This window comes from Felis catus, chromosome D3 (assembly GCF_018350175.1).
Source record: "Felis catus isolate Fca126 chromosome D3, F.catus_Fca126_mat1.0, whole genome shotgun sequence".
In the NCBI taxonomy this organism is placed as follows: domain Eukaryota; kingdom Metazoa; phylum Chordata; class Mammalia; order Carnivora; family Felidae; genus Felis; species Felis catus.
In genome coordinates this window covers 65281607-65294533 of record NC_058379.1, presented here as the reverse complement: position 1 = coordinate 65294533, position 12927 = coordinate 65281607, and the positions used below count along the sequence as shown (strand labels likewise).

The 12927-nt window shown below is 44.9% G+C and overlaps 1 protein-coding gene across 6 annotated transcripts in view; it reads right to left on the bottom strand.

Annotated features, from left to right (window-relative positions):
* Positions 1-12927, bottom strand: part of SETBP1 (SET binding protein 1) — a 376888-nt gene that overhangs the window by 104816 nt on the left and 259145 nt on the right. For all 6 annotated transcript variants that reach the window (XM_045042180.1, XM_011288024.4, XM_045042184.1 and 3 more), the window contains exon 4: positions 5693-9152. In XM_045042180.1, the coding sequence (XP_044898115.1) occupies positions 5693-9152 (3460 nt within the window). The remainder of the gene's footprint in view (positions 1-5692; positions 9153-12927) is intronic.

Below are 12927 nucleotides of genomic sequence, written 5' to 3'. Positions count from 1 at the left end.
GGCCCAATAAAATAAGTATGTGCAATTGTTAAGACAGGAAAGGAAAAAAAATGACTTCCATCAGAGCCCACAAAGATTGTTTCCAGTCCCAAACATGGGTCCCCTGAGACAGCCTGGAAACCAAATTATTGTCAAATAGATGCTTACCTTTTACAACAGCTCACAGCAAAAGAAAACATATAGCTTAACATCACTCCCACAACTCACCTTTCTAGTTTTTTTTCTTTTATTCCCTCTCCCTCTCCTTCCTCTCCCTCTCCCTCTCCTTCCTCTCCCTCTCCCTCTCCTTCCTCTCCTTCTCCCTCTCCCTCTCCTTCCTCTCCTTCTCCCTCTCCCTCTCCTTCCTCTCCCCCTCCCTCTCCCTCTCCCTCTCCCTCTCCCTGATGTTAAGCTTCTGGGTTTGAGCTCTTCTGCCAATTAGGTATGTATCACTGGGTGAGTCACTTGACCTTATTAAGCCTCAATGTACTCATCAGCAAAATGAGGTGTTTATACTACATTGTTAAGATTCTTTTACTTCTGAGTCTAAATACAAATGCAAACATGCTCTGTCTGTTCCCTGGCAATGGGTCACACAAGTGCTCTAATCTTTTTTCAAAGGTGATGACTGTGGGTTCAGCACAGAAAAGGAATGAGCTAACTTGTTGGTGGGGGGTCAGGTATGGAGAGTTCCACCTTTTTTGAAAAGTTAAATCAAATGGCTAGAGGAAGTGGCTGGAGCCAAAGATGAATGGTGGTGAGTCATATAATTTAATACATAGACCAGAGGGATCTGTTTGGAAATTTCATTGCACAGCTAGTTAATTGGCCAAGTTGGCCAATAACTTGAGCACTTTCTTCCTAACTATCCAATCTGTATGTTTGTGCACATGCATGTGCGTATATGTTTGCATTCAAACTGCACTGTATAAATTTGAGACTTTTAGAATCTGAGACTATGAGATCTGGTCAGAACTTTTCCTACCACAGTCCCACTTGGGAAAACAGAGTGAAAAAGATGAAGAGGTCTTTCAGCTGAATAGTGGAGGAGACAAGACTGGGCCAGGTGCTCATAATCCTGTTAAACCACACAGCAGCCATTAGCTAATTAATCTTTCATTTCCTCCCACAGGATGACCCAGAATTCAACCTGGATTAAGATTAAACAGACTGCACTTCATCATCTTTTTATTTTTCACTTTCTTTTTTCCTGGTCTTAACTTTTTCTCCCATGAGACCTCTTCTTCCTTCTATTCTATTTGTAGAAAACATTCCTCACACATAGTTCTTTTATATAGTTTTCATGACATTTCATCAATGTGGCTAATTTCCTCATCTGGATGCCTGATTGGAGGAGGGTTTTGTATTATTCTTGGCTTGGGCATCTATTTCCTGCCTATGAGTGACAACAGAGACTGCCTCCCACAATGCCCCATGGCGTTGAGAAGAGGAGCTGGCAAAGGGCAAAGCAGAAGCCACAAGGAGAGGTGGAATCGTCCAGGCTCAAGGGAATCTACCTACCTACATGGCAAGATTCTGACATCTGAGAGGAGAGCCAGGGATTCATTCTCAGCATCCATTCATTGTGAGGAAAGTACTTGACATCTGTGGACTCAGGATGGCTACCTTGACTAATTAATGGCATTGGATGAAGGGGTAACATAGGTAAATTGACTCTTTTCACTGTGTCTCCAACATCAGATGGGAGCCTGGATAGCAGGGCTCAAGATGTCTGAAGTTCCCAGCATAATATTAGGTCAAAATATGCAAAAATTGTTTCTAAGTGGTATGAATGGGGAGAACATCACTCACACTACAGACCTCTTCCACCACCTAAGGAGAAGTTGGCTTTGAGAGCATGTGGCATCCTTCTGACTATGTGTTATCAAACTTGGACAGGATTGCTCTTCTAAGAATCTGCAGCATGTCAGTACACTAAAGATGGTGACGCCTGGTGGGAGAAAGGCGCACATGAGGGCCCATCAGGCTCCTTCCAGCTTTGGGTATCTGTGGATGGCACCTTCCCACTGCTTATCCATTATTTGGTCCCAGACAAGCATTTTTATAAATGGAGATTTAGCAGATGGTATCCATTTAGAAAACAGATCAAAAGATCCACTGCCTTCTGAAACAAACAAACAAACAAACAAACAAAGCAGAAGGAGTAAAATAGAGAAAAATGGTAAAGAGTCCATGTGACTTCTAAGCTCTAGGTGTGTTGTAAGGGGGCTAACAAGACAATGCATCCATCTGCTGGGCCAAGGGGGTTGGAGAAAGAATGATTTTCCAAGCAGGAAAGAGGAAATGGAGTGTGCAACTATTGCTATTGCTAAATGAAGTCTCTAATTTCTGTCTCCATAATGGTAATGACTTCCATTTATACGGTGTCTTCCATCAGCTCTGATCTCAGGGAATGCTCAAAGTCCTCTCTTGACTTAGCTCCTAAATCTGGTCCTCAACAGGCTAAAGAATGGCATCTATATTTATGTCATATCTATTTTAGAAAAGACTAGCTCATGTGAAATAGGACATTGGGATGCTAAGGGAATGAATCCAGAGTGGAGAAAGAAAAGGTAGAGGGAGAGAAATTGTGAGGAATACTGATACTTTTTTCCAAGCAGGACCCTCAGTATCATCCACAGAAGAGACACCTCGACTCAGGTAAAGTCTCTTAAAAGTTTTAATGCCTCCAGTAACCTCAGTCTCACTCCACCTGCCTTCCACCTTTTAATGGGACTTGGTGTTCCTTCAAGTGTGTCACATTAAGGTGAGCACTCTTCACGGAGTCTTGACAAACTCTGACATTGAATTCCAAGTGCTGCTAAAGGCATTTTGTCCCTGATGCTTTTGGGGTTCAGAAATAGAGGGGACATTTGGAATACAGGTGAGATGAGGCCAAGGTTTGGAAGGGAGGGGAGTGATAGAGAATCCGATCTCCTCCAGTAACATATTCAACAAAATGTGTAGGGACAACAGACATAACTCATATAGATATAGAAACCACCAACAACTATGATTCATTAAAAAGCTGAAGAAGAAAAAAATATAACAGAGTAAGCACAAAGCAGTAGCAAAAATAACTCCGAGAACTGGATTGCAGTAGGAGCAGAGGTGGAAGCCTGTCCAGGTAGACATTTCCAGGCTAATGTCTAGAAAAGGTTGGGCCATTAGGGGTCCTTTTTCATTGGTTGGGAATTGAATACAGGGATGTGGTCTTTCCTTAATTACTCTCTTCTGTAATTATCACATAATCGCTGTGAAGATGCCTTAGGGAAAGGCATGTAATTGGGGGATGGATGGATATCTGAGAAGAAGGGCCATAGAGGAATACATGAGTACTGAGCTGAGGACCAGGACCTGTGTTCTAGACTTGGCTTAACTATTGGTGGCATGTGTTCAAGCTGCAATGCGATGGCCAAAGCCCTGGGCTTAAAATCATAAATAATGGCTTTCTAAACCCGAGCAGGTCACTTGATCTCTGAACCCCAATGTATTTGTAAAATAGAAATGAAAATACCTCTCTTCTAAGATTGCAGGGTGTCATCAAGAAATGCATGTGAAATGGCTTTAAGAACTGAAACATACTATATGAAAGAAGTCTGGCCCAACCCTGTCAGATACAGATGAGTAGACACTAACCCAAAGAAACAGAATGCCATGCCTAAGGTCCTACATCACAGAGTACCCAATTAATACCCAATTAGGTTGAACCCAGCTTTCTTTTATGACACTTGTCATAATGCTGGTTTCTTTTCACCTGATGTGGCAGAGTAAAGAATGAATAAGAAGATAGGGAGAGGAAGGGGAATTTTGAAGAAAGTAATGCCATCATGTGAATGCAAACACAGATAGAACTGTATGGCTAAGAGGGTGGGCACCTTCAGAGACACACAGGGATCAGAGATGGATCTCTATCTGGGAACCTTCATGAAGTCAACCAGCACCCGGAAATGTAGTCCAACCAGAGAAAAATCTTGGTATGACTGCTGAGAAATCTAATGAGCAATGATGGATAGAGATTTTGGCTTCTAAGATCTTGCTTCTCAGGTCTGTTAAGTTAGGATCCTTGCTTGTGGCTTCTTAGTAATAACATGGCAACATTACTGTTTTGCTAAATAATGCCAAGAAAATACAAAAATGAAGAAAACCCTCTGTCCATGGCTGGTGTTGGACCTGTGGATCAATTTCACCATATTGAAAGAGAGCAATAGTTTTTCTCATGTAAAAGTTTAATCTAGCAACTCCGTCCAGGTGGGCTTAATTTGAGCTTTGCGTAGAAAAAAACAAATACTTTCAACAAAGTCTGATGATGAGAAACAGAGAAACTTAGATGAGAACATCCACTTTGGGCAATTTATCCACTTTGGGCAATTATGAAGTGTGGGCCATTTATCATCTTCAGTAGGAGACATGACTGCTAATTGGTCTCTTCATTAACCAAGGAGAACATCCACCACTACAGCAACTCACAAGCTAGTGGTAATTTGAGGCAATCTTTAAGTGGTTTCCAACTCATAATCATATTTCTTCTGAAGTCTGCTGGCCTAGAAAAATGACTCTAATTCCTCATGAATACACTGCCCTCACCTTCACTCATGATGGACTACCCAGGAGGGAAGAGGTACACATCACAGAGGAGAAACACTACACCCAAACCTGAAATAAAGATGACTAGTCTTTTAAAAGCAGACTGTGGCCAGAGTGCTTGTACTATCTGGGGGTAGAGGGAGCATGAGAAATCCTTTTAGCTTCTGTAGCTCCTAGAAAAGGAGCTTCTGCTGTTTTCCTCGTAAACAACTGTTCTGTTCTACAAGAGTCTTATCACTTTCATGATGTCTGGACAGGGACGAAGGGATACTTATGCCGAAGTATCAAGCTTCTGTGGCAAGGAAGGTCTGTGTGGGTGGGAACGTTAGCAAGGAAATTCTGCCAGCAACTGACAAGGAATGAGCTCTTTCTAATAGCAACCAGTACTTTAAGTTTAGCAATCAGTGGGCAAAATCCCACTCCCAGCAGACATGCCAAGATATGCAGCAGTAAGTTCCCGTAGGGGCAGGAGGCTTGCAACACCTTTCAGCCAGGCTCCCTCCCCTTCATGCGGGGAAATGATGAGTGGGGTCTCCTCAGGGAAGCTTATCAAATGCCCATGGACAAAATGAGGACAAGATAGCCTGGAGCTATGGCTCCCTCATTAGGTACACTTGAGGATGCACAGGTGGGCAGCTTCCAATGGCTCTGCTGTAGACTTCTCACCTAGGATGTGGGACTTCTGGAGGCAGCATGCCAGATGAACTAGATATAGCTCCCATCCAGCATTGACATTCTTGGGATCTTACTGGCATTCTTAGTGAGTTTTAGAGGGTTTATGCCACTAACAAACTGCACCATCAGATTGGATGAGGACTTAAGCATAGCATCTCTAATAGAAAGCATGCACATAGTGGGTGTGGTTGTAGTCTAGGTAGCTACTGGGGCTGTCTCTAGGCCCATGGATCCCAAGGCAATGACTCTGAGAGGAAAGGCAGTAAATACCAAGTAACCCGTGTATAAATAGTGCTGCAAAGTCACATGTGAAGAACGCCCATTTCCACCTGGTCCCTACCTCTCTGCAAACTAGTGAATACAATATGTCAGTGATAGCAGACTCCTGACGTGCAAAGCCCAGCGATGAAATAATAGGACGGCCCAGGTCTGAGGAGAAACATGGCCTTACCTGGAGACAGGGAGGAGTCGTAAGAACTTCTCTCCTTGCGGCTCATCTTGAAGGCTTGGATGTCCTTTTCCCTGTATGTCCCAAAGCCCTCATAGCTCCTCCTTTTACTCCCGCTCATGTCACTGTCCCACTTGTCATTTGAAGGGGTCATGTCACTGAACACGTCCAGGCTCTCGGGTCGGGTGCTGCCACCATCCCCACCACTGCCAGAGTACCTCTTTGTGCACGAGTCTGTAGGCTCACTGCTCAAGTCACCTTTGTCCTTGGCCTGTGTCCAATGCTGGGCATCAGAAAGTGACAGTGTAGACAAGGTGTCCACCTCAAAGTTGTTCTTAGAAGCTTTGTGGCCGGCTTCACTGTGCTGGTGCTTCTGCTTCTCCTTATGCTTATTCTTCTCACTCACTAGTGGGAGCTCCTTGTCCGCACTACTCAGCCGCTCGCTCAGGATGTGGCTGGAGAAGCCTGTGGCTTTGCCTGCAAAGAGACCACTCAGGTTGTCATGGGTCCCCAGGATCCGGTCTTCCTTGTGCTTATGCTTGTGTTTGTGTTTTCTCTTGTGGAGCCGACCGCTGGACAGACCGGCACTGCCCGCCTTGGGAGGATTCAGGGATGGCTGCATGTCGCCGAGGCCCATGCCGACAGGTCCCTGCAGGTGCACTCCATGCTTTGCTTTATGCTTAGCTGTACCAGACATCTTCACGTGGGAGCTTGTGTGGAACTGAGGTGGTGGCACTGTTGGCCTCATGAATGGGGAAGCTGCTCCAAGTGTGTGCGACAGGTACAAAGGAGCTGGGTACTGACTGTAATAACCAAGGTTCATCATAGGCATTGATGTGTAAGGCATTCCATAGGGTGCATAGTAACTTCCACTGGGAATAGGGTAGCTGAACCCTTGTAAAAAAGGCACCTTTGTCATGGTGTCATTGGTTTTTGCAGGCCTACCACGCTTCTTCTTTGACTTCAAGTCTGAAGTCCTGCGAAGATAGAGCAACGGGTCATACTGGATATATGGCACCGGGTAATAGTGATCGAAATTAATCCGAAAAATGCTGGGATACGGATTCTCGTGGTAGAAGGTGTAACTCCGGTGGGAGATCCTGAACACCTGGAACTTGGTGATGAGCTCTTCCAGGTCTGCCAGAAACTGAAGGTCATCACGATTTTGCAGGCTTTTCCGTTTCCTCTTGTGCTTTGGCTTCTTGAGGCTTTCATGGGCCAGGAAGTTGTCCACCATGAGATGCTTCTGCCGGTGGCCATGCCGGTTCTTTGTGCTGGTGTCAGACGGAATGGTCTCCGGGTTGTCCAGGGAGCAGAAGTCAAAAGAGTACCTCCGTCGGGATTCTGAACTCTTCTCTGCTTGGTCAGACGTGCTGTTGTTGTCCGTCCCAATGCCGCTGTCGCTTGGGATCGTCTCCTCACTGTGCGACTCGCTCACGGGGGACAGCGTTATTTCCTTGAGTGACCCAATCTCGCAAAGGTGGGAAGGTGAGTTGGCCATCAGCCTGGGGGGAGACAGCTTCCAGGCTCCACTGTGTATTCCCTTTTGGGTTTTGGTTGGAAGAGCACTGATAGGCTGGAGATTTGGCATAGTTTTCAACTCTGAAAAATTGGTTTCAGTGCTGGCGGGGCTCAGGTTGCCATTTGACCCACCTAACTGTGTTGAAAGTGGGTGCATAGCTGCTGGTGAAGACGCCACAAGTGACTGAAAGTTGGAAGGCACGGCTGGAACATCCGGCTGGCTAGAAACAGGCCTTGGGTGCTTGATGGCTGTTTTGGGTTCCTCAGATGGGGGTGGCAGCTCTGCTCTTGGCTTCCTGCCCCTCTTCTTGCCAATGTAGATGGTTCCCCTCTTGCTGACATTAATCTGCTTGCCCAATTTGCTCTCGATGGCTGCTGCCCCAGGGCTGGTCTCTGGGGGAGCTTTAGCCTTCAGAGCAATGTTGCTGGAGCAGGACAAGATCTGGTTCAAGATATTTTTTCTCTTGAGTGTTTTCATCTTATTGATAGTTTTGATGGTCTTCTTATCCAACACCCCAAGCTTTCCAACTTTTTTGTGAAATTTCATCTCGCTCATGGGCTTGTCCTCTCCTGGCACTAGTTGGGCCAACTTAGCTAAACTGCGTCGTCTCTTTCTTTTCTTCGTGCCAGGGAACTCCCGGCTGATGGGACTGACCGGGCTGGTAGAAGTCCCCTCGTGAATCGTCTCAACCGTGAGCAAAGGCTGCTTCTTCGGCCGCCCCCGCTTCTTCTTGACTGGCGTGATCACAGTAAGACTGTCTGTGTTGGTGTACAGAGGGCTGGATGGGGTGATGGGATAGGCAGATGGCGGTTCCACCATCAGTTTATCGGAGGTGGCCATGACTGCCTCCCGAAGCATACTGGTGGGCTTTGGTTTGCTGCATGTCCACCTCCGTTTTGCAGCAAATTTGGGATGCTGGATTTCTGGCAGCTTTCTCGATGGAGAGTGGTCTGTGCACGCTGGAGGCGTCACGATCATGGGTGGCTTCCGCTGCTTAGACAGACCTCCTGGAACGACTTTCTCGGCATTTCCACTTGTCTCAAGGCCAACTGAGGGGGACTCGTTCTCTATCATTTTACTCAACTTAGGGACACGGGGATCTTTCTTATTTCCCTCAGGGTTGGAGAGTATCCTATTAACCACTTCACTGCTCATAGTGATTCCAGAAGCCAGGGCTTTCTCTGGCATGATCTTTTCCACCACTGCTTTGATGGACTGTCTCTTTTTCCTCTTATGGCTGGTTGGATCTAGACAGGGTGCCTTGATAGGGATAGTAATCCGGACATGACTTGAGTCATTTTCAGGATTACTGACAGAACTCGTGTTCTGCCTGGCTGGTGATGCCTCTTGGGCATTATCTGCAGAGTAGCCTTCCCTTTTCCCTTCTGTATTGTCAAATGCTTTCTGGGCATTCTTGACCCAGTCCAGGTCCGGGTTTGATATGGTTTGACTTATCACATCTTTTTTACTGGACTTTTTCTTGCTGCCTATAGTAGGTGGTTCTGGGGGCTCCTTTGCAACTCCACCATCTTGATCTACCAAGGGCTGAAGCCCATTGCACTCGACAGAGCTGCTGGGCGGGGCTGGTGAGCTGTGGCTGCCTGGGGATGGGACCACGCCTCCCAAGAGCAGATCTTTGCTGCTGTTGGACAACTGACTCCATGTGCTCCCTGCACTGCCTTTCTTACCCTGGGCCTTTGCAAAGGAAGCCACGGGCTCAAGAGCAGGGATCTTGCTGGTGCTTGCAGTTTCTCTGCCAGACTCTGGACTGATGAAGCAATTCTGAGTGGCAGGTCCACTGTCAGAGTTGGTGGACCAGTCCATGTGGTTCTGGCTGCTGCTTTTTTGCTGGTGCTTTGGTTTTAAGGTGTCACTGGTGACGTCCTGTGGGAGGCCTGGGTCATAGTGGAGAGCTGAGTGTTTCTGTGGCCGCTCGTAAGCCTAAAGGTGGGGCAGGTGGAGAAGGAGAGAGAGAGAAACAAAGATGAGCATGTTGGAGATATTTAAAATTCAATGTCAAAAGGCTTTATTATTTGAAAGTTGGTAATGGCCACCTTTAATTCCAGAATGGTTTTGAAGGTTTTCTCATTTGCAGAAGTAAAAACATGTGGCACAGATTTGGAACATTAATAAGGATGCTTTGATCACCATCTTTATCCCCCTTAATAATAGGAACTTTTACCGATCTTTTGGTTGAATGCAATCTCAGCATAGAGGACAGGCCCTGCAGGTCACTTAGCTTAGTCACTTAGCTTAGCCCGACTTGTATGCATGAAAAAGCTGAAACTTTTCAATGGTGAGTCCTGCCTATGGTGGCAGAGCCCAGGAGAGAATGTGAACTTTCCAACTCTCCGGTCCCTTTGCCTAACTCAAGCTGCCTCTTACTTCTGTCCCAGCTTCCCCTCCAACTCATGTCCTTTCTTTGCTTCCTCTTACTGAAGTTCATTTCTGTTTGCACTTTACCTGGGAGTTTAGCGTCTCTGTGCTCAAACAAGTAGTTCACTGGGAACCACTGCAACAAGGAAAAACAGCACAAGCTGAGAAACTAAGGGGGAGAATTTGAAGACTGTGTGAAGACAAGGGAGCCAGTCAAGGACATGGAGAAGAAGAAATGGAGTAGGAAAGAAACTCAAAAGACCTTCCACCCTTCTGACTTTTAGAAGCGGTGTGGTGTTGGGAGTTAGTATGCTGAGGCATCCTGAAACCCAGGTTAGGCACTGACAGCTTTCTTGAGAAAACTCCTGGACAATCTCAAAAGGAACCTTGAGTCTCGTGGACATAAATGGGTCAAAAAAAAATGCACAGTCACTCAAGATCACTGCTCCCAACTCTGTCAGCTGTGCTTCTCCCAGCATGAATTCTACAGGAAAGTCTCCAGACTTCGGCACCTTCCTGAGGACTGACCCTTCAGTCCGGAAAGGCAGAACCTGTGCTAGAGGCCAGACATAACCAGTGCCTGCAAAGTCACAGAGGGAGTAGTTAATGAATGTCTTTTTGAGATATTAAAAGGTTTTTTAAGGTTGATTTATTTTTCATAGAGAGCACAAGCTGGGAAGGGACAGAGAGAGATTGGGACAGAAGAGCGGAGGCAGGCTATGTGCTGACAGCAGCGAGTCCAATGAGGGACTTGAACTCATGAACCGTGAGATCATGACCTGAGCTGAAGGTGGATGCTCAACTGGTTGAGCCACCCAGCTTGCCCAAGACATTAACCCAATTTTTTTAATGTAGATACACTAACATTATTGCAGATAGATTTTAAGCCATGCCACCAGTGTAAAGAAGCATTCTTCAAAGTTTATCGTAAGTACTGTTTTATAAACACAAGCAGTAAACATACAGGATGCATTATCCTAAGATGTGTTAAAGAATGGAAAATACTAGTAAATTGAAGAAAGCTTTGGATAATATCTCCACTGAGAAGTAAATGATGGTTGGCTTAGTGGACTTAGGAAGTTTTAACCTGTAATATGTATCTGTCTTTATGTATCTACCCATGTTTCTATCATCTATCTGTGCCTATTTGCCATTGATGTTCTAGCATTTACGCTTCATTAGAAAACACTGCTTATAGTCCCTATTAAGAATCAAAACACAGGTGTCAGAAAGCATTATGGGTAAAATTCAATGTAGTAAAGCAAGTAGGGTTTTTTTCACAGTGGTTCCTGGAATCCCTAGAGTTATTTTCTGCCTCCCTGATTTTGTGAAATCCTGTTTATACTTCCAGTATTGGACTCTGTTTTTTAAGTATCATGAGACAGTCTCCCCAGGCTAAGCCTATAAGTGCCTAGGAGAAAATTAAGACAAAAATTTACTTTTTTGTATTTACTTTTTCTTCATCTTGCAATGTTTTAGGGGACATCACTAATCATCAACATCTAGACTAATCCTGCACTTGGCTTTGCTAGAAATTACTGCTGTGGACATAAACTGCTGTCCTATTTTTTAAAAAATACAGGAATCTTATTCATGGCATAAAATGTTGAATGCCACTTATCTTTTATGAATCAGGGCTCTGCTAATTTGTCATTTGTATTTCAGATTTTAGTTGGCACTGTGTGTGTACTCACAGGATGACAGGTCTACAAAAGGGCTTGGAAACAAAATTTCTCACTCTTTAGTGCAATAGTATAAGCGGTAACTCATACTAGAACACTTCTGAGAATTAGTTCTGGCACTTCTTAAACATTACAGTGCAAAAAAAAAGAAAAATCTGAGTTCCTAGTTTGGACTCCGGCAAAGCAGGACTTACAGTCACCCGTTTCCCCTGCCCCCCTCCCAACTTTCTTGCCACACCTCCCCACACTTTTCTAGATCTGGTCACTGAAGTCCACACTGGGACTTCATAGTGAAACTGGAATTTTTGGTCTCTGATCCCACCAGTTTCCCTCGATTGCTCCGTCTTTTTCTTCTTGGAACCTAGCAGAATCCTTAATTATTACTCTTCACGTTTGAATCTCAGCTCGATTGTAGGGAGGCCCCCTACCTTAGAGAAGTACTCCTGTTAGAAGTTTTCATGAAACCAGGTATGTCATCTTTGTTGTACTTTTATTTTAGTTTTAATTTTGCATTTGATTTGTGCATTAATTGAATTAAAGCCCGTTTCCCTTTCTAGCCTGTACACACCATCACACGAGTACCAAGCGCAGTACCTGGCAAGTAGTAGGCACTTTTATTGAATAAACATTTATTGAACAAATGAAGGAACACACATTTTGCTATGGGGATATTTTATTTTTTATCAATAGTGAGATTAATGGCCTGTATATTATAACATATTGTCTCAAACACAGTTACCCCCTGCAGCCTAATTCCTTATGCCATTCCCTTCTGCAAACACCATTGTCTCTCATAAAGACATCGATCACAATCCCCATAATGCTTTGTGTCATTTATTTGTGTACTTTTCTGTCTCCCTCTCCTAGACTGTAAGTACTTTGAGGTCAGAGACTCATTTATCTTCTTATCCCCTATGCCTACTACAAAGCAAACCACCCAGAAAGTTCCCAATAAATGTTTGTTGAGTGAATAAGCAAAATCATGTTTGAGATGCCTATTGCCATGATAAAATATGTGGCTGCACACAGAAGATAATAAACTGCCAATCGTTCATTTGATAATGCTTATAAGGAAATTGGAGCGCTCAAATGCATTAGGTGTTGAACAACAACAAAAAAATCTTTCCCAAATACTTAAGGACTAAAGGCATTTGCAAGGTAACTCCCCTTCAATGCAATTTTTACTTAGTTCTCTCTCATCTCCTGTTAATTATTTCACTTTCCAATTAACTCTGCCTTTGGGGAAGGCCATGTGACTGTCAGGAGGGTGGATTTCACTCCGGCAGTTGAAAGGTGGGGGCCTGCTCACTTATACCCAGGGCAGACCGGCTGAAAGTAATGCAGTTAAGTGTGCCTGGTTCCCAGTGCCTCCATCTGGACACTGCCTGATCTCATTGTTTCTACCATTTCAGCTGCAATTTGCCCTGCTGGGAGAGCTGCACAATCAAAGGGCAGGGTGGACAAAAGGGAAGCACAACAAAGGATCAGGACTAATGGGGGGAAATGGTGCTTTAAACCCTGCACTGAGATGGGTTGCAGTGAAGGGGCAAAGAGAACTGAGGAGTGTTCTCTAAGGGGTCCAGGAGAACACGGCTTTTCTCCAGCCTTGGCTGATGGCTATATCCCATTGCATTTCACGGAATCCCATTTCTTCATCT